This window comes from Lissotriton vulgaris, chromosome 6, assembly GCF_964263255.1.
Source record: "Lissotriton vulgaris chromosome 6, aLisVul1.2, whole genome shotgun sequence".
In the NCBI taxonomy this organism is placed as follows: Eukaryota; Metazoa; Chordata; class Amphibia; order Caudata; family Salamandridae; genus Lissotriton; species Lissotriton vulgaris.
In genome coordinates, this window is record NC_141694.1 from 1,356,083,682 (window position 1) to 1,356,105,966 (window position 22,285).

The window sequence follows — 22,285 nt, forward strand, 5'->3', positions numbered from 1 at the left end:
CTCCAGACCGACCCACACCTGCTTCAAGCCCCTCCGAAACGCACACACAGTCCCTTCACCTGCCGGAACTGCAGCTACACCAGCCTTGGAGCCGACGAACCACCCGCCAACAAAGACCCCAACCACCTCCGATGCATACTACTGAACACCCGCTCCGCACGCAAACACGCCGTCGAGCTCTGGGACCTGCTCGACACAACATTCCCGGACGTCGCCTTCCTGACAGAGACCTGGTTGAATGACTCCTCCGCACCCGACATCGCCATAGTCATCCCAGACAGCTACAAGATCACCTACAGAGACCGCACCAACGGAGTCGGAGGAGGAATTGTCATTGTCCACAAGAACAGCATCAGGGTCTCGACTAGCACCGACGACGCGCTCAGCACTGCCGAAAACGTGCACTTCCAAATCCACACAGAGCCTAACTCCACCCTCAGAGGCACCCTCATCTACTGACCCCCCGGACCCCGTCCCCAGTTCAGCGACTCCATCGCCGACTTCATCAGCATGCACGCCCTGACCTCTACCGACTACATCCTCCTCGGAGACCTGAACTTTCACCTTGAGAACAACAACGGCAACTGCACAACCCTGATCGATAACCTCGCCAACCTCGGACTGAAGCAACTCGTTACAACGCCCACCCACTCCGCTGGCCACAAGCTCCCAGTCAGGGTTCCGCAGCAACCACAGCACCGAGACTGCCCTCACTGACGCCACCGGCGACATCAGGACCCTGCTGGACAACGGTGAGACCGCAGCACTCATCCTCCTAGACCTCTCCGCCGACTTCGGCACTTTGCGCGCACGCCTCCACGCCGCGGGATCTGAGACAAGGCTCTCGAATGGACTACCTCCTTCCTCTCCGGCAGAACCCAGAGCGTTCTCCTCCCCCCATTCCGTTCCAAAGCCTCCAAGATCATCTGCGGCGAACCACAGGAATCCTCCCTCAGCCCGACACTGTTCAACATTTACATGGCCCGCTCGCACACGTCGCCTGACAGCACGACCTCAACATAAACTCCTACGCCGACGACACTCAACTGATCCTCTCCCTCACCAAGGACCCCATCACCGCTAAAGCCAACCTCCACAAAGGAATGAAGGCCGTCGCTGACTGGATGAAGATCAGCCGTCTGAAGCTGAACTCGGACAAGACGGAGGTCCTCATTCTCGGCTCCAACCCTTCAGCCTGGGATGACTCCTGGTGGCCGACGGCACTGGGGGCAGCCCCGACACCCACCTACCATGCATGCAACCTGGGAATCATCCTCGACTCAACGCTCTAAATGACCAAGCAAGTCTACGCCGTCTCCTCCTCCTGCTTCAACACCCTCTGCAATATCTACAGATGGATCCCAACAGATAAAAGAAAGACAGTCACCCAGGCCCTCGTCAGCAGCAGACTTTACTACGGAAATGCCCTCTACGCGGGAGCCCCGACCAAGCTCATCAAACTGATACAATGCATCCAAAATGCCTCGGCGCAACTGATCCTCACGTACCACGACACAGCCACATCACCCCCCACTTGATAAACCTGCACTGGCTCCCAGTCAACAAGAGGATATCCTTCAAACTCCTCATCCACGCACACAAAGCACTCCACAAGACCGGCCCAGCCTACCTCAACAGATGGCTCTCCTTCTACATCCCCAACCGCCAGCTACACTCCGCCGACCTCTCACTCGCCACCGTCCCGTGCATCCTAAGAACACCCACTGGCGGGAGATCCTTCTCCCACCTTGCCGCCAAGACATGGAACACCCTCCCACTGAGCCTCCGACAGACCCAAGACCTGCTGACCTTCAGGAGGATTCTCAAGACCTGGCAGTTCAATCAGTAGCGCCCCCTCCCCAGCGCCTTGAGACCCTCGCGGATATGTAGTGCGCTTTACAAATGATTGATTGATTGATTGTGCTGTTCTCACTTGAAAGCAGCACAGGGATGCAGGTAGTCCGTAACGCGGCCTGAGTGCTTGCTGGGACCAGGAAGGACAAAGCCGAGCGCGACATGAGAGGCAGCTCAAGGTAAGTGCTTCTTTAAAAAATATATATATTAACACCCCACACTCCTCCTCCTGCGCTCCCCGTGCCACCTTCCCCGCCTCACCACCTTTTTATTATGGCGGCTGCCACTGGAGACAAGCACCCATGAAGCTCCAGCACATGATGGGAGGGCGTGGGGGGCGGAAAGGGGTAGGCTAATGCTCTTTTTGCCCAATAGGTGTTGCACGCCTGCAGAGTAAAGTAAAGTAAGTAAACCATTAAATAGGATAACTATACTGTGAGGGCAGTCAATACTAGGGCAAATGAAATCACCTAAAAATAAGGAAAAATGAAATCTGTCCATTTCTGAGGTGATCTGGTACCTTAGACTTAAAAATCCCATAGGCAAATTATCATCAGTGCAGAACTTCAGAAAGTATTTGGATAGTCCCACATTCGTAATTGGCAGAGAGAATGGGGACAGATAATTAATTGTAAAGAATCTTAGGGAAAATGCTAAGGAATGTTGGGAAGGTGCACAGGTGTAACTCAGTTAATCGTCACAAAAATGTGCACTGGTTTTACCACAATTGTCTCTAAATTTGCAAAACGCTGGCGCAGTAATTATGAGACAGTGATTAAAGCATCCCTTCTTTCCAGGGTAAATTCACAGGTTTCCCCTATATAAATTGACTACCGTTCTGCAAAACAGGCTAGCTAGAGCAGGTCTACGGCTCACTTGTTCAACTTGACCAGAGAGCATTGACAAGAGGTAAAGTTCCCTCCTTGCCGGTATTTTACTGGCACTCACAGTATTTTGATCTCCTCTAGGTACAAAAATAAGCAAAATCACCTAAATCAGGTATTTTCTAGCACTTAGCTGGATATAATTTAAACCGCAAATATACATAGAAAGCACTTTTGAATGTATTCTGGAGCCACTTAAATGAATCATGACTAATCATTAAAGTAAACAAATACAAAAAAGTAATTATACAAATGAATACATACGATTTTATTTAAAGTCCTATTTTTATCACATCTCGACCTGCAGCCTGTTAAAACACCAATAAATGACTGGTATTTTTCTCTTTGCACGGTGACAACCCTAACAATAACTAATCAGGACAACAGTTGTGCTCACAGTGGATACGGTTTCCTGATGACAGTACCACCAGTTCTTTTTTATTTTTGTTTAATAAATTTTTATTGAAAATGTTTGCAAATAGAACAGAGTACATGCCATAAAATGGAAATATATGAACAAGAATAGGGAGATACAATCAGGCATAATATTATATGATTAAATACAGCAAAAAGGAAGATGCAGAGGAAGGGGAGAGTAAGATAAAAGGAAAGAAAGGAAAGAAAGAAGAGAAAGGAGAAAAGAGGAAAAAGAAAGAAGAGAAGAGGAAAAGGTAGATAAGACTCAGTGAGATAGAGTAGTGGAGGAAGGATAGGAAGCAAAGGGGAGCCACAGAAGATCAGATTTAATTTTTTGAGAAATGGAGGAAGAGGATACAGTAGCAATTCTATGTTCATCACAAATAAAGTTCCACCACATAGTTAAAGATATTTTGGAATTCTCTTTCCATGACGATAGAATAACCTTAAGGGCTACAGCAATAAAAAGGTCACCAGTTCTTTAACAGTAACTTTAGGTCTCACCAAACAGCCCGCATGCTCTAATGCTGCGAGGGACATTGTATACTGTAAAGGGCTTGGAGCCTGTCTGTTACTTACCATTTGCAGGCTTGATTGTCAATCTTTTTAGCTGCCTCCTAATTGACCCCCATATGCCTCACATCACTTCCTTTTATTTTCCCGGAGCATGGACCAAGTATCAATTGATTTTGTTTAATTTGTGTCCCACTCCACTTTACCCCAGTCCACTCCAATCTATCCCAATCTACCCCACTCTACTCCAATCTACCCCACTCAACCCCAATCTATCCCACTCCACCCACATCTACCCCACTCAACTTCAGCCTACCCCACTCAACTCCAATCTACCCCAGTCCACCCCAATCCAATCTATCCCACTCCAATCTACTGCACTATACCCAATATACCCACTCCAACCTACCATACTCTATCCCAACCTACCCCACTCAACTTGTCTATCCCACTTCACCAACCACACTCCAATCTACCACAGTCTAATCTACCCAACTCTACTCCAATCTACCCCACTACAACCCAACTACCCCACTGAATATACCCAACTCTACCTCATCTACCTCCAGTCCACTCTACCACAATCTACCCCACTCCAGTATACCCCAGTCAACCCGACTCCAATATACCCCACTTTACCTCAATGTACCCCAATCCAGTCCACTTTATCCAACTCCACTCAACTCTACCCCAACCCTCTCCAAACCAGTCTACACCAATTTACCTGTGCACCCACTCTACTCACATCTATCCCAATCTACCCCATTCCACTCCAATCTCCCTAATCTCCTAGAGTCTACCTACATCTACACCATTCCACCTCAATCTACACCACGCTACTCAAATTTACTGCAATCTACCACTCTCAACTAGTCTACCCACTCCAATATATCATACGCTACCCACTCCAATCTACCCAACTCTACCCCACTCCAATCTACCACTCTAATCCATTACAATCTACCCCAATGCAATCTACCCACTCCACTTCAGTCTACCCCAATCTACCCCATTCTACCCCACTCTCCTCTATCAAAATCTACACCACTCCAATATACCAGTGTATCCCACTCCAATCTACCACACCACACTCCAATCTACTTCACTCCACTCCAATCTACTTCACTCCACTCCAATCTACCCACTCCACCCCAATCTACCCCACTCCACCCCAATCTACCTCAACCACCCCAATGTACACCATTCTACCCAATCTAGAGGCTTACCAATCTAGATACTGCACAGTACAAGTCATGCAGGGTAAGGACTGCATAGTAAACATTATATACCAAGAGAGGTTCAATTAATTTCCTGCTCGAAGCCCTGAACACTATGGCCTTGTTACGGTTATATAGGCGATATTTGTAAGCATTGTTCCTTATGTGAGTGGACTGAGAGTGCCTCAAGATACAATTTCTGTCTGTGAGATGGTGGTATATTTACTTGCAGTGCTTCTTGTTTCGATTACAGGGTGCTTTGTCACCTGCTGCATATGAAGGTGAAGCTCATGGTGCTTCAAAGTAGATTTACAGCACACAGCGGGAGTAAGTATCTCACTTAAAAGTAAATCCACATGGAGACTCCAAGGCCATCATATCCCTCACAAAACAAAGGCAAACTGGGATGAACATCTTCACAAAGGGGTTAGAAAGTAATGCATTTGCTTTGCAATATGTGGACAACCAGGTCCCATCTTTGGTTTCTCAATCTAAGGTAGCCGTCCCACATCACATCCTCTACCACACCATAAAGCGTAGCCCTTTCTGCCCTACTTCTATATAATAATATTCAGCAATCTCTAGGTCAGAGCAAAGGTCAAATAACATCTCAGCCCCTGTTCAAGGGGAGCAAGATGAGGAAGATGAGTTATGATAACCCTATTCTGTATGTGTCTAAATACTGAAGCCAGAATCCTTGACATTGCAGTGGCTGATTCCAATTGAAAGTATGTCAAACAACCGTCAGAAATAGTTAAACTGATTCTGCTGGTGGAAGAGGACATGATGTATTTCTCATAAACCCTTCTAAGATCGTAGTTTTAAAGAAACAACAAATGGAGATAACCATCTAGTTGGCGATTTTTCTCTTTAAATGGACATACAACAAAATAACTGGGTTAATTTCTCCGAATGTTTCTTTTATTACTACCATAAAGCATTGCTCCATGATCATTTACTATATTTGTGATGGCCCTCTGGCCTTGAGCTATGAAAAAACATTGACAGACAATGTCCTACTGTACTGATAGTGGTTCATCTTCTTTCTTTCTTCATGATAAAAAGAGTCCAGTTCCCATTGGTTGGGTTTCATCAAGCAAAGAAGAGGTACCAATAATTAGTGTTACCCTCCAGAGGAAAAAGGAGATTCAATTCACCTGAAGTGATTAATTGTGCAGGTGGCCTAATTTTCTATCCCTCTATTTTACTGCATCTCAATTTCAATGATTGTGATCCCCTTGCCCTTGTAGAAAGCTAATTCCAGATCTTATATTCGATAATCTGTGGAGAAGACCATTGGTATAGCCTGAAGGTGGAATGTCTTATATGGTCCATAATAAATAGCTACTTCTATTAATTATCTCAAGATGGCTACAGGGCTTGACTGCAAAATGAACTTGCTTGGCTTCTCCTACTTTCAGTCAAACTATTGAATGTAGTAGCTCAGCTGCTAACGATCCCCAGCCTGACAAAGGTCATCCAAACGGGGGGCTGTCCAGTAGATTTTGAAACATGCTTTGTGTTTTTTATGAAAAGTCAATTCTGCTTTTTCTCTTGAGAGAAAGTAAGGTCTGTTGATTAGATTAAGGCTAATACTCAACTGGACAAAATCATCTCTTCTGTAGAAGTTCTTTTGGATCAGGGAATGCTCTTTGGGGATTGAATCATTAATAAAATGGAGAAAAGTTGCAGCTGTCTCCTTGTAACAAAAATCAGTGATCACTGAAGATGTTTTTATCCTGAAGAGGTTTGCTAGGGTCAGTGTGGTATGGAACCAAAATATTGCCTTTTTATTAACTGCAAATCAAATCCAAACATTTGATCACTGCTCCAAATCATGTTTTTAGGTCATCCTAAACACTTATTTTCCCCTAAGGGGATTCTGAAATCAAGCTTAGAAAAGACAAGGATGAACAAGGATCGTCACAAATAAATCTCCCCATTTTCTTTGCTTTAACAATAAAAGGCAGCTCATTTCTTTCCAAGCAATCAGAAATACATGTTGGTCGTCAGTTTTTCCTGTGTAACTTCAGAATTGGCATTGTTTATGCATGGCTGGTTGTGGTTAGGCAATATAGTATTAAATGCTCTGTGCAGCATTTGAATTAGGCGCCAAGGGCTTCCTGGTGCTAAACCCCCTATTTACAATGATGAATTTTTGACCAGGTGTGGGATTATGCATTTGAAAGCACCTTTTGTATAAGACACAGAGTAGCAGTGTGGTTGAGAGATTCAACAGAGTTTTATCTGAGTGACTGCAGAGTGAATATAGAAGCAGGAAGGATGTGAGTGAGGTGGTTAAAAAAATGTTACAGGCATACCAAATGACCCTCCCTGCATGTTGCTACTGCAATAACATTGTTTGATTTGATGTATGGACATAACGTTTGCTTTGAGTTCAGTCCTGTGCACAGAGAAGAAATCAGTGAGCGATTTATGGTGTGAGTCCAAAAAAATGGTGGACGGTAGGTCAGAGAGATCGCAGGAGAAGGCTGCAAGGAAGGATAAGAATCATGAGCTATATGTGGATGGATGTGCAAGGGTCGAACATACCTACACACTTTAAAAAGGGTCTTGGATTTTAGTTTTGTCCTGTGCAACTTTATAATAGGCATGGTCTATACACAACTGGTTGCTGTTATGCTATATTTTTTTAAACCTTTAGGCAGTGCCTGGATACTACAGTGATGCTAAAAATACTCAAATAAGAATATCCCTTATATGGGCAACAATCATTCTCTTTAGATAAACTCATATCAGTTGAGGAGAGGTTCCAGAATGCTTTTTATGTTTTATTGTTCTGAAACATATTCAGGCAATGATTTTTGCAAATGACTTTTACATCCTGGTATTTCTAATTATATTCACAGTTCAGCAGCGGCTATCTAATGGAGACCATACCTTGACCATAAGTTTTGGAATGTCATTCAATTCCCAGTACAAAAAGACATTTTTGAAAAATTGTTAGAACATTTTCAGGAGTTTTATTATTTGATTTTTATGAACCATTACCTACTTCACAGTGCGATCCTATTACATTAAATGCAAATGTTCTAGATAAGGAATACAAATAGAAGAATGTCTACCTGTTGGCTGCCATTTTCGGGTACAACGGGGATTACTACAGAGTTTAACACTTTGCCATCAGTGAAATCCAGGTTTTCCATTGATTCTGGTGCATTGCCATTCACAGAGTTTGTGGGATTGGTCTAAAAGAGACAAAGAATCACTTTCAAATATGAAATCATTAAAACATCTATAAATGTATCTCAGACTACAGAGAAAATAAATATAGTGTGTGATTGCATGGTCAAAATAAATATTCAGCTTTCCTTGAACAGATGAGATGTATACGACATCAAACTTGAAGACAATCTTATGATATGAGAACAGTCAGTACTATAACACAACAAAATATTTAGAAGGTAGATGGAAATTAAAATATTTAATTTCTGATCATTGATGATTAAGTAGGATCAATGTCCATTAGTAGACATATTGCCAGGCGGTAAGATCTAAAATTTGCATGTTTAGTGAGGTTACCAACAAAGCCTTTTACAATTACACTTTAGATCTGAGCGTGTTCTGGGTAGACGACTATAAGAGCTGACTGCTTACCCAGCCTATGTATACATGCTGAGGAGAAGAAGCCCGTAGAGAGAGTATGTAGGTTTGATCCTTGCAGAGATTGGTATGAATGAGTGGTATGCAAGGACAAGCAGGTTTCAAGGGAGGCGATGAGTTGAAATGCGGTCAGGCAAGAGGTCTTTAGTTGTTTGCTCAAAGGATGACTCAGAGAGAACATTTTGAAATCAGAAGTCCAACCATTTTGGAAAATCGCAGACAAGTTATCAGTGGAAACAGCCCATGAAGGTCATATGGGTTTCAATTCGACTAAAATGTGAATCAAAGAGGAGTTTTGGTGACCCTGATTAGACAAGAGGATTAGAGAAAAGTCATTGAGTGCAATCAATGCATGCATTCAATGAGGTTCTGGTGCGTTTACTTGAATTCAAATTTCTGTGCGAGCCTACTACTGAGGACATAGTCTGGTTTAAAAGAGAGCGTACCTAATACCATTAGATAATGGTGTTCAGTTTACCTTGCATACAATGACTGAAAGTTTAACCAGATGTAAGACTACTAATTCAACAAATTACTCTTGTATCAAGTTTTAACTAAGGTTATGCAGAGAATCAGGAAGGATGTGCGTGAAATAGTTAAAAAATGTCAAGGGCCTACAAAACTACCCTGCATGATGCTACTGATATAACCCTTTAAGAGTTGATGCTTGACTGTCAAGTTTACTTTGAGTTGAATCTAGTGAGGATAGTCTCCAAGTAAATAAACAAGAAGAATCCTACTACCAGTGTGCATCACAGGGAAGGGGGACACTCAGTGTTGTGTAAAATACCCCTCACACACCAACAGGCCCCTTGGTGTCATGCTTCATCATCGGGGTCTTCGCACCCCGCTAAGGGGATGCGGCACGCTGCGACCTGCGACTACGCGGGAGCGTTGACAAGTTGGACTATGTGTGGTGTGTGTTGAGTGTAAGTGAAGGGATTGATGTGAGTGGAGGGTGTGGTGAAAATTTAAAAAGTACCTGGCTAGTGGGTAAATGTGAAAAAAACTTTATTTCGTACCCCTAGCTGATGCTGTTAAATGGTGTGCAAAAGAACGAGGTTTAATTGTCTTAATTAGGGACAAAACCTCTGGTGTGCGTCGACATGTTTCGGTACTGGTGTACCTTCTTCAGGACGGAGCACAACCTCCCAACCCTACTCACGTTTTTCTAAGAAAAAGGGGATTATCTTAATACTCTAAAAAGTGATAACAATTTAAAGATGGCTACAGTGTGCCTACAGCGGTTCTTTTGGATCATGCAATTACATGTCCTGAAAAAAAGAAGAAAAAAACCATAAGGTTTGGTTACCATATAGGAATGGCTCAGACACCTGTCTGACCCCGATGATGAAGCATGACACCTGTCTGAGCCATTCCTATATGGTAACCAAACCTTATGGTTTTTTTCTTCTTTTTTTCAGGACATGTAATTGCATGATCCAAAAGAACCGCTGTAGGCACACTGTAGCCATCTTTAAATTGTTATCACTTTTTAGAGTATTAAGATAATCCCCTTTTTCTTAGAAAAACGTGAGTAGGGTTGGGAAGTTGTGCCCCGTCCTGAAGAAGGTACACCAGTACCGAAACATGTCGACGCACACCAGAGGTTTTGTCCCTTATTAAGACAATTAAACCTCGTTCTTTTGCACACCTTTTAACAGCACCAGCTAGGGGTACGAAATAAAGTTTTTTTCACATTTACCCACTAGCCAGGTCCTTTTTAAATTTTCACCACACCCTCCACTCACATCAATCCCTTCACTTACACTCAACACACACCACACATAGTCCAACTTGTCAACGCTCCCGCGTAGTCGCAGGTCGCAGCGTGCCGCATCCCCTTAGCGGGGTGCGAAGACCCCGATGATGAAGCATGACACCAAGGGGCCTGTTGGTGTGTGAGGGGTATTTTACACAACACTGAGTGTCCCCCTTCCCTGTGATGCACACTGGTAGTAGGATTCTTCTTGTTTATTTATCAGTGCCCGTGGAGTAAGAATCCTATTTTTGTACTCTACCTCCCTTCTTTGTTAATTATAGATAGTCTCCAAGTGCCAGGAGAAGAAATTAAGTGATTTGTGGCTTGAGGCCAAGGAAATGGAAAATGGAACCGTAAATAGATTGAAGAACAAGGCGGCAAGGATAGGAATCATGATTCTTGTGTGGATGATTGTGTGAGGTTCAAAACCCGTGTTATTATAAAAGGGTCTGTCACGATTTTGTGACCCAGTGTTCGCTCAGGAGTTGCAGGGATGTGCAGTGAAAACTGACATTAACCAATAATGAATTGAGGGAAAGTTGGTAAAATTGAAAAATAAAGGGGAACAACAAAAGGAGATTGAACAGAGAAATCAAAAACAGAATGATCCACCATCTGCAGGCAATATTATAATTCAAGGGGCAAGTTGTAGGAGTTTAGTGTTAGAAGAGAAGATGATGGCTGTCACCGCAGTTCAAGGGTACGAGTTCCATCAACGTTTATGGACTTAACGATTAAGTCCTTTTAGCAAATTTGTTTACATTCATTTATTGAATGTCGTCACTTGACACTGTTTTTGTTTATGGGGGAGTCAGGCAGACACTGACACTTCAATAACCCCCCCCACCCCCCTCCCCCCAAAGTGATTACATTGCCTTACAGCTAGCGGCCTGAACATCTGCCAGCCTAAAAAGGAGCTTGACTTTCGCTGAACAATTTATTCACTTTGCTGTAAAAGAAAAAATTAAAAGTAAAAAACATTTACTTCAGATAAAAAGATAAAAGTAACACTTTTTAAACAGTGGAACAGTTGCTAAGAGTGAGCTCTTAAATGCATTTGGTACAGACACACTTTCTCGTACTGCATGGAGAGGCAACACAGGCTCTCTCACTTTCTCCCTCAACTGCCTAGGCCAAGCTTCTCCAACGAGTAGCTCGTGAGCTACTGGTAGCTCTCCAGCTACCTGTAAGTAGCTAACCCGTCTGCAGCCTACCCTACTAAATTAGAAACTTTTGCTTGTTTGAATTAGTTAATAAATACCAAAATTAGGAGTGTAAAATTTAGGGGAAAATTTACTTATTTTCAGAACTCATAAGCTGATATTTGTAGAAAAATGGCTGAATTTCCCAAAGGTATTTAACTTAGATATTTGAGTTATGAATCACGTGGAGCTGGGAAGGCACTTTATAAATGTTAAAACCTTGGTACCAGAGTCATTGTAGCTATGGCTGTTATGCATTTCCCATGCAGATGCATTCCTATTGACAGAGCTTTTTTTACATTATTGCTAGCAACTATGGCTGATGGACTGAGTTGATTGATGGTAGTAATCTTGACTAAAGTAGTCACTAAAGTAATCTTGTCGGATGTGGTCACTATTACAAACTAATAATATTCTAGGCCCTTGAAGAGTTTCATTGAACATATGCCGCTCCTATTACAGCAAAGGTTGGAGACCCCTGGTCTAGGCTGTGCTTGTTCTGAATGTGAAGGAAACATACGAGTGCTGTAAATGTACCCATTCTCCACAGACTGCACATACAGGTGTTGCGCATGTCATACCTATCCTGTTGGACACAATGGACCCTGCAAGGGAGCTTTTCACTGCAGCTACTTTTGTTGTGGGTGTGAAAGAACATTGCATTAATTTGGAAAACGTTGATGATAATATGAAAAACGATCCATTTATGTATAAGAACAAAATTGCATCTTTATTAACAAATTCAACCGTTCTGATCTCCACATAAACTCTGACATACAAAAACGTACCTCTGAGACCTAGGCCCGAAATCACTGATTGATAGGTCACAGATGGGATGGCACATAGCCGGCAGACAAAGCATGAACAGGAAACCCCAGATCAATCCCACAGACTACATTGGTCCAGGGAGATTAGTCCCTTTTTTTTTTTTTTTTTTTAATATTTTTATTGATAATTTTTTTCCCCACATTTTATTTCCCCCCCCCCCCCCTCCCCCATTACATGGACAAGGCACAATAAGTTTCATAAGGCAGCCACATACTCAACTACATATTCAAAAGAAAAATGGAAAGTGAAATATTACAATATACATACTACATACAGATCCTATCATAATATATACGGATACAAATAATATATGTTAACATTCCATAATACATACATTCCTCAAAATACCTTATTCAGTTCCATCCTTCCATTGAATCAAAGGACCCCAGATTTGTATACCCAGCTTTTTACCCTTTCTCCCTTTCCTAGAGTAAATAGCTGTTTCCAATTTTTGTATTGACAAAGTTTTTCCTAGCCATTGATGATACGTAGGAGGATTTGGATCTAACCAAGTTGAGGCCACAAGCAGTCTAAAAATCGACATTGCTACAAACAGAAAATATTTACAATTAATTTGTCCGTTGGGGGATATTCCCAACAAAATAGTTGCTGAGTCCAACTCTATTGTTGTGTCTAAGGCATTCCGGAAAAAAATCCCGATATCTTGTTTTATCTTATCTAAGTGTGGACAAGTAGAGAAAATATGTAACAAATTGGCCTCCATACTGCCACATCTAAAACACGAGATGCCCGACACAGCCCCCCATTGAGCAATTTTCCATGGCGTATAATACAGGTGATACAGGCTCTTGTAGTGCTGGGCCTGAAGAGACGCTGAGCATAGTAATTTACATCCCATCTCAAGTGATTCAGAGAAAATATCTCTTTCTCTAGCTATATCTAAATCTGAGGACCATTTAATTATCCATTTGTCAAGATCATCCTTTTTTAACTTTGTCATTTCTAAATAAAATCTTTTTATAGTACAGTCATTACCTTTTTGTATGAGATCCATCATTATACTCCTCCCAAAGCCTAGAGCTCCCCCTTTTTTATTTAATATACAACTCCTTATTTGAAGGTATTTAAAGAAATGATTTGTGTTTAACATATACTTGTTTTTCAAATCTATAAATTGTAAGATGCCATTATCATCCCACATATCACCAATCATTCTTATACCTTGACTCTCCCATTCCTCATATACCATTCCTGAGAACACAGCCCTAGGTAATGAGGGATTATTTTTGAATCTAGTATATACACTATATTTCCCTATTCCAACTTTTTTGGAAAATCCTTTCCATATGCTGTAGGCCGCCATAATTATCTTGAAACGTGTTCTTTTAAAGTAACTTCCATCAGTAAATCTTAAAAAAATATTTTCAGCATTTGTACCCAGAGCTAAACCATATATAGCCAGCGAGCCTGTCTTATCCCATCCATCCATCTCAGCCCCCCCAATTAATCCAACCATTCCTTGTATTGCTGCAGCCCAATAATATACCTTTAGATCCGGCAGTGACCACCCCCCTCTCTCCCTGGGAAGGGACATATACCTCAATGCCCTCCGGGTTTTACCTCTAGCCCAAATAAAACGATTTACCATACTTTCGCAAATTTTAAACCACTTATTTTCAATTAGAAGAGGGATTGCCCTAAAAAGATACAACAGTTTGGGTAAGATCAGCATTTTAATAATATTAACTCGCCCAACTAATGATAAATGTAAGTTCTCATAACGATCCAAATCTTTTCTTGCCTTTTCGATTACTGGGGCAATATTATTATCCACCAAACTATCTAAATTAGACATAATATTAATTCCGAGGTATTTCCCTGCCGGCACTACTCTTCTATCTTCACAAGGTGTAAAAGAGTTTTTAATAATCTGGGTTTTAGACGCGTTCAATGAGTACCCTGAGACTTGTCCAAATCTTAAGGCCTCGGCCTCTACAAATGTAGTTGCTTCCGTTGGGCAAGGTGTTATCACCGCAACGTCGTCAGCATAGGCTAATATCTTGCATGGCCCAAGAACTGTATTGACTGGGGTTATCTCTGGTGCTGATTCTATCTTCCGTATTAAGGGATCCATATAGATGGCAAATAGCAAGGGAGAGAAAGGACATCCCTGGCGAGTTCCTCTCTTGATTTTAAATTGACCAGTTATACCCCCGTTTATCCTTAATGCTGCACCTGGATCCATATATAGAGTCTGAATTGCTTTCAAATAGCCTCCTCTAATCCCAACTCTAGCTAGGGTCTGCCACAAATACTGCCAGGAGACCCGATCAAATGCTTTTTCCGCATCCAAAAGCATAACTGCCATCGGGTCTCCTGCTACTTCAGCCACATCAAATAAAGTTATAACTTTTCTAATATGGTGAGTTGTCCCTCTACCAGGAATAAACCCATGTTGGTTATCAATAACCAGGTTACTTATAATTCTTGCAAATCTTGCAGCCAGTGCCTTCGAATAAATTTTGGTGTCATTATTCATCAATGTTATTGGGCGGTACGACCCTGGTTCATTCGGGGGCTTTTCTTTTTTTAAAATTAATACTATATCTGCCCCGCTCCAGGATTTGGGAATAGATACCCCACTTTGTGCAGCTTGAAACATTTGAGTTAAATTATTACCTAAACATCCCCAGAAAGTTTTATAAAACTCGATCGGTAGCTGATCAGGTCCAGCAGCCTTCCCCGAGGGTAGAGCAGTCATTGCTTCTTTAATCTCAGTTTCGTCCAACACGGTCTCTAATTCCTCTGCATCTTCAGGGGATATAGTTTTTACCTCAATGTTCTGGAGATATTCATTTATTCTATCGATACTACTGGGATCTTTCTCATCATATAAAGATTGGTAAAACTTCCTAAAGACCTCCCGAATTTCTTCTGGATCTGAATGTAGTTGTCCCTTTTCATCCTTTATTTCCTTAATCGTCCCTGCCGCCGCTATCTGTCTGGTTCGTATAGCAAGGACTCGCCCTATTTTCTCACTGAACTCGTAACATCTCTCCCTTCTGATTGTATATTGCTTTGCGGCTCTATTAGCAAGTTCTTCCTCTGCCTCACTTTTCACCTTCAGTAATTCTATTACGAATTGTTCAGTCGGCTCTCCCCTTATTACACAGTTATTAAGTTGTTCTTCTGCCTCCAGTACTTTTCCCTCTTTCTCCTTATATCGCAGTCTTTCTGTTTTCCTCTTGAAGGCGCTATAACTACACGTTTCACCGCGTGCTCCTGCCTTAAAGGCATCCCATACTATGCCAACTGCAGCAGTTCCTCTATTATATTCAAAGAATTCAGTAATCCATTTAGACATATGTTTTATATAGTCATCATCTAAAAGCAATCCCCTTTCGAATGTCCACTCCCTTCTTATTGTTGTTCCCCCACTCTGCTTTATCGTTAGGATTAGGGGATTGTGGTCACTAAGTATCCGAGGAAGTCTATCAATTTCCACTATACTAATTAAATCATTGGAAACCAGGAAGTAATCCAGCCTAACGCATATCTGATGCGGTGCTGAATAATATGTATAACCGAGTTGTTTCGATCTGATTGACCCCCAGACATCTCGCAATGTATTATTTTCTAAAAGATCAGTAAGGGCCTTGTAGACCTTTTTTTTCCTCCCCTTATACTGTCTTATTGAGCCTGATCCTAGACCCTCCGCTCCGTCAATATTTAAGTCTCCACCTATAATAACTCGAGGGGCCCAGTCTGCCAACTCAGAATCCAAAAATTGCAGAATTTCTGGATCGTCCTGTGTAGAACCATATGCTGCAACTAATGTTGTCCACACCCCCCCTAATAGTACCTCAACCATCGCCCATCTCTCCCAATTATCTCTTAACTTTCTCCTTGTTACTACATTTTTATCCCTCGATAGAATCGCTACCCCTCTCTGTTTAACTCCTTGTTTATTTATTTTTTTTTTAATATATTTTTATTGCAGAGTTATAAACCACAGGATACAATTAATCAGCCAGTACACTTGTGAGATCCCCCCGTCCAATAAGAATTCCCAGTCGTACACAGCCATTCAGCCCGCATCCCGGAGGCCGGGCGGCATATTATATCGCTCAAGAGGAACACATCACAGTGCACGTCCCATAGGGACCCTGGTTGAAAGATCGTTTTGCGTATCCGCTTTTACCCCCCCACCCACAACAACATTCCCGTCAGCCATCCCAGTGATAGTCAGTGATGTCGCTCTTGTCGGGACCTGCCCTAGGCGCTATGGGTCGTCACACCTGGCCGCTCTACCCAGCCATTCTACCCTCCACATAGTATCCACCGTCCCAGTAGATCCAAGGCCCTAACAAGCGACCATCTAATGGCTTCTGGCCCTCCCCAAACACCCTACAACCAACCCCCCCAAAGCCCCCCTCCCCTGGCAACTGCTAAGGTGTGTGCCTCGTCCTGTCGAATTGGATGGGTCCACTACAGTGCGTGGCACTATCCTTCTGTGTTCGCCCCGCGGTGTCCAGCGGCTTAGTTCTCGCCATCCTCATCCTCTACCAAAGAATCACGCAAAGCCTGTACCACTAACTCCCATGCACGCGCCGCATCCAATGCCTTCTCATTCCCCAACTTTACAGCTTGCTTCATCCGGAGCACACTCTCGCAGTCAGACCACCGCAGCAGCTCATTCTTCCATCTACGCAGTGAGGGTCCCCCCCTGGACTTCCAATGCCACGATATTTCCCTCTGTGCCAATATCAGGCCCAGGTCTATGAATTTGCTTGTCACCCTGGTGTGCTTAGTATGCGGGAACCAGAGCAATAGGCACGCCGCCATATCGAATTCCACCTCCCTGTCAGTCACTTCATTCAGAAGTTCCCCTACCTCCGCCCAATAGGTCCCCAGTTGTGGGCACCCCCAAAACAAGTGGTCCATGTCCGCTCCCGGGGACGAACACCGCGGGCAACAGGCATCCGGCACCTGAAAGTACCGCTGTAATTTCTCAGGAGTTAAATAGGCCCTATGGAGCACATAGAAATGCACCTGCTGAAAACGCGCGTTTCTAGTGCCCTTCCACGTGCGTCGCAGGATGTGACCCCATGCCGTATCCAGTATGGGCCGGCCGACGCTCACCTCCCATTTAGCCTTGAGCCCTTGGAGTGGTTCCAGCCCCTCGTTCAGCATCCTATTATGGAGGCACGTCACAGCTTTGAACGTACCAGCCGCCATCACCACATATTGGCACGCCATAGTCGTCGTGGGTTCCAGGAGCCCCTCTTTCCAGTGCTTTTGTATGGCAGCCACTACTGCCGCGTGTAGGAGGAAGCCCCCAGCAGGCAGCCCGAACTGGTCCCGGAGCACTTCCAACGGCGCCAAAGCCCCATCTATGTACAAGTCGCCCACCACCTGCAGTCCCGCCTCCTCCCAATCCAGCAACGGGGACCAATCTCCTCCGTGCGGCAATGCCGTCAACATCCCGATCGGGATCTCCGGGGCATAAGGCCGCGATGCCCTCGCTCTCCGAAGGCTCCTTTGCCAGCACAGCCGGAGCGTCCGCTCTTCCATGGTGAGGGCCCGTAACTCGAGCCGCTGCTGCATGATGATGTAGGACAGCACGTGGCGTTGTATTCCCCGATCCCGGTCCTCCTCCGGGCCCCGGAACACCCTGGCTACGTTCTGTGTAAGGACCTGCAACTGCGCTGCAAGATAATACAGCTCGAGGTCGGGCACAGCCATGCCCCCTTCCAGCTTGGGGCGAAGTAGCGTGCTCAGGGCTACTCTACGGCGGCCATGCCCCCATAGAAAGCCAATTATCATTGACCGCAGTTCTCTAAACACCCCCTGGGGAATCCAGACAGGCAGCGTTCGAAAATAATAGAGGAAGCGGGGGAGCGCCACCATTTTCAACAGTGCTATCCTGCCCAGGACTGTCAGCGGGAGGGTTGACCAGAAAGACAAGCTGCCCCGCAGCGCCCGGACACAGCGGCCAATGTTGCCCTCCAATAGGTCCGCAGCCGCGTGGTAAATGCGGACACCCAAATAGGTGATGCAAGAGGGTTCCCATACCACACCCAAATCGCTGCTAGGGGCTGGCGATCCCGCTCGCAGCGGGAACACACAAGTCTTCACCCAATTGACCTTAAGGCCCGACAGCCGGCCGAACTCAGACAACAGATCCATCGCTCCAACCAATGCCCCCGAGGTGTCAGCTAGGTACAGGAGCAAGTCATCCGCGTATAGCGATATATAATGCCACTGCCCGCCACTAACTATCCCCGCGTATCGGTCACCTGACCTCGCATGGACCGCCAGGGGTTCCATCGCCAGGGCAAACAATAGGGGGGAGAGAGAACATCCCTGTCGTGTTCCCCTGCCCACCGGGTACGCCGCAGACACCAGGCCGCCCAATCGTACTCTCGCCGTCGCCGAGGTATATAAGACCCTCGTCCACCTCCGAAACCCCTCGCCCATGCCAAACCTCTCTAGCACTCCATCCAGGAAAGGCCATTCCAAGCTATCAAAGGCCTTCTCGATGTCCACAGACAGAACCGCCGGTGCTCCCTCCCTGTCCAAGATGGCGTCCATTATTCCCACCAGGCGGCGGATATTCAGCGCCGTGCTCCTCTTGGGTGTAAACCCGGCCTGGTCCCTGTGTACCAGGCCCGTCATATGCGGGGCCAGCCTGGTGGCCAGGATTCGGCTCAGGATCTTATAATCCACCGTCAGCATGGACAGCGGGCGATAAGACCTCACATCCGCTGCATCCCGGCCAGGCTTGAGGAGCGGTACAATCAAGGCCTCCCGCATGGACCCAGGCAACGCCCCCGTCTCGAAGGCTTCCGTATACACCACCAGCAGCCTGGGCGCCAAGCTGTCCACATATTGTTGATAGAATTCAATTGGCAGTCCGTCCACCCCGGGCGTCTTGTTGCGGGCCATATATTTGATGGCCACCCGTAGTTCCGTGAGCGTGATCGGGCTACCCAGCTCCCTCACGTCTTCCTCGTCCAGGACCGGGAGCTGCCTCTCCCCCAGGTATTCCGCGATGTCCTGAACCCCCACTCCCAGCTGACTCCGGTATAGTTCCTCATAATACCCCCTAAATCGTTCCAATACCGCTGCCTGGGAGTACACCATCTCTCCCTGCGCATTATTAATGCTGAGAATCTGGCAGCCCCTAAGTTCCGGGTTAGCTAGTCTGGCCAAGAGGGTACCCACCTTGTCCCTTTCTGCGTGTGCCCTGATGATGTACTGCCTATAGTCATAGCACCTCAAACGTTCCGTCTCGGTGGCAACCACTTCCTTCGCCTCCAACAACTGGGCCTGTAGACCTGGCCTAGCCGGCCTGCGGCGCTCCAAGTCCCTCAAAGTTTCTTCCGCTTTCATTAGGTCATTCAGCACAGTCGTACGAGCATTTGAGAACCTACCCAAACACACCCCTCTCACCACCACTTTCATTGCATCCCATTCAGTAGACCTACTCGCAGCCGTGCCCTCATTCACTCCGAAATAACTATCAATGCCTTGCCGAACCGCATCGCTGAACACAGAATCTTCTAGCGTCTCCGGCCGAAGCCGCCATGTTGGTATCACTGAGCGCTCTCTCCGCCACTGAATGTGCACCAATAGGGGGTTATGATCGGATATAGTCCTAGCCAGGTACTCCGCATGGGTAATCAATGGGGCTAGGGATCCCCCGCAAAGCACCGAATCGATCCTGACATGTAGATCATGGAGAGCGGAATAAAAGGAATAATCCCTGGCTCCCCTGTGCCGCTCCCTCCAGACATCCAGCAACCCCCATCGTTCCTGCCAGTCCTTCCTGTGCGCGGCCAGCCTGCGCACCGGAGAGTCTACTAGGGGGGGATGGGACCTATCCAGAGCAACATCCGTAATCGAGTTGAAGTCCCCCCCTAACACTATCGGACCCGCCAGGAAAGAGGCCAAGGACCCCGAGAGACTATCAAAGTATCGGCCTTGGTCAGTGTTCGGTGCATAGACACAGCAGAAAACCACATCCCGTCCATATAACCTCCCCTCCACCGCCACAAATCTGCCATCCGGATCTACTACTTGATTCAGCACTTGAAAGGGTATCCCCGCCCTCACCCAGATCAACACCCCCCTGGCATACGCTGAGTAAGTGGTGCCAAACACCTGGCCCCGCCATCTTTTCTGCAAGGCAGCGCACTCTTTTTTGGTGAGATGAGTCTCCTGGAGCATAGCAATCTGAACCCCCCTGCGTACCAGATATGCATGCACTTTGTGACGTTTCACCATGGTCCGCAGCCCCCGGACATTCCACGTTAGGCATTTCAAGTTAGGTAATGTCCCCATTCCAACTTCGTACAGTCCGAATCAAATAACAAAGGTCCATGGCCCCCCCATTGCAGTTGCCCCCCCCCCGAACATTCCCAAAACTGAAACACTTCCCAAACCCCACTCCCCAGGACAGAGCACACGAACCCAATGGCCGCCCCCATCCAAACCTTGAACCAACTTCTCACACTCTTACCCTGTGGTCTCCACCACAGTCGACCTTAAGGGCCCAAGGGGGGTGAATCGCCGCCGACCCCAGCTAGCGGAGCCCGCACCCCGCACCTTCATACCCTCCAAAGCACACAGCTCCCCCTCCCGGCAACCCGCCCTCCATCAACAGGATATCACCCTACCATGAAGTCCCGATCTAGTCCCAGTTCTATCTCAGCCGCAGAAAATACCATCCGATGTCTGTGGGGTTACTATCGGCCCCTTCGAGCTTTCCGCCTCTGAAAGTTCCTCTCCTGTTCTGCTGCCTTCCCCTCCCGAGTCCGTTTCTGCCCGTTCACTGTTCTGTTGCGACCCTGTAATGGCCGCCGTCGCTGCGAGCGCATCCCTCTTCTCCGCCGCCATTTGAGCCTCCCGTTTCTCCCGCTGGCGCCTGTTGCGGGATCTGATGTGTTGTGACTGCCTCACCCGGGGCTGCTTGGGTTGGTCTCGCCTACTTTGGTGTGATCTGTCCGTCCCCGCTCTATATGACTCGAGCCATTGCCAAACTTCGTCCGGAGTCTGGAAAAAGTGCGTAGTGCCGTCCATAATGATCCGCAGCTTGGCTGGGTAGAGCAAGGAGTACTGGATGCCTTCCTCCCTGAGCTCCTTCTTCACAGCGAGGAACGATGCCCTGTTCTTCTGGACCGCTTGAGTGTAATCCGGGAAGATCGTTACCTTACTGTTCTCCACCTCATACGGGCCCGACATCCTGGCCCGCTGGATGAGAAGATCCCGGTCCTTGTAGTGGAGGAGCCGCACCACCATCGGTCGGGGGGGGCGGCCAAGCCCCGGCGGGCGAGCAGGCACCCGGTGAGCTCGCTCCAGAGTGAAAAAAGGAGTAAGCCCCTCCGGTGCCACCACAGTGCGGAACCAGTTCTCCATGTAGGCCACCGCATCCTCCCCCTCAATCCGTTCCGGCAGGCCTACGACCCGCACGTTGTTCCGTCTATTGCGGCCTTCGGCATCCTCCGCCCTCCGCTCCAGTGAGTCCAGTCGGGCCAAAATGTCCGTGATCCTGTGCTCCGCGGTCACCACCGATGGCTTCAGGTCCAGCAACAGCTGGTCATGGTCCTTGACCCTGTCTGCAGCTTCGCGTGATCCGCGCGTAGCAGGCCCAGGCCCGTGGCCACTTGGGCAATGTCATTGTGCAATGCTTCCTTAGTGGAGGTGATCGCATCAAGGATGGCATCCAAACGCCGGTTCAGCCGCTGTTCCTGATCAAGCTCCGGGGAGGGACTCTCACTCAGCCGAGTTGATGTCGCCGAGTCCCCCTCGCGACTCCCGGGCATCGGCCCTCCGATCGCCGCCATGCCAGGGTGCTGCGTCACAAGTCCAGTCGCCCGTTTTGCGATTACGCCCGTGGTTCCGTGCCGGTCTCCGGGCACCGGGCAGCGCAATGTCCCCGCCGATGCTCTCAGGAACAATGGCCAGGTGGACGGGCTCCGTTCCGTCACCCCCCTCCGGCCTGAGGGGGGAAGGATGAGT

The 22,285-nt window shown here is 46.5% G+C and overlaps 1 protein-coding gene across 1 annotated transcript in view; it reads right to left on the reverse strand.

Annotated features, from left to right (window-relative positions):
- LOC147708872 (uncharacterized) overlaps positions 1-22,285 on the reverse strand; it is a 303,609-nt gene that overhangs the window by 56,494 nt on the left and 224,830 nt on the right. The window contains exon 5 of the mRNA XM_086925792.1: positions 7,972-8,094. Coding sequence (XP_086781918.1) covers positions 7,972-8,094 — 123 coding nt within the window. The remainder of the gene's footprint in view (positions 1-7,971; positions 8,095-22,285) is intronic.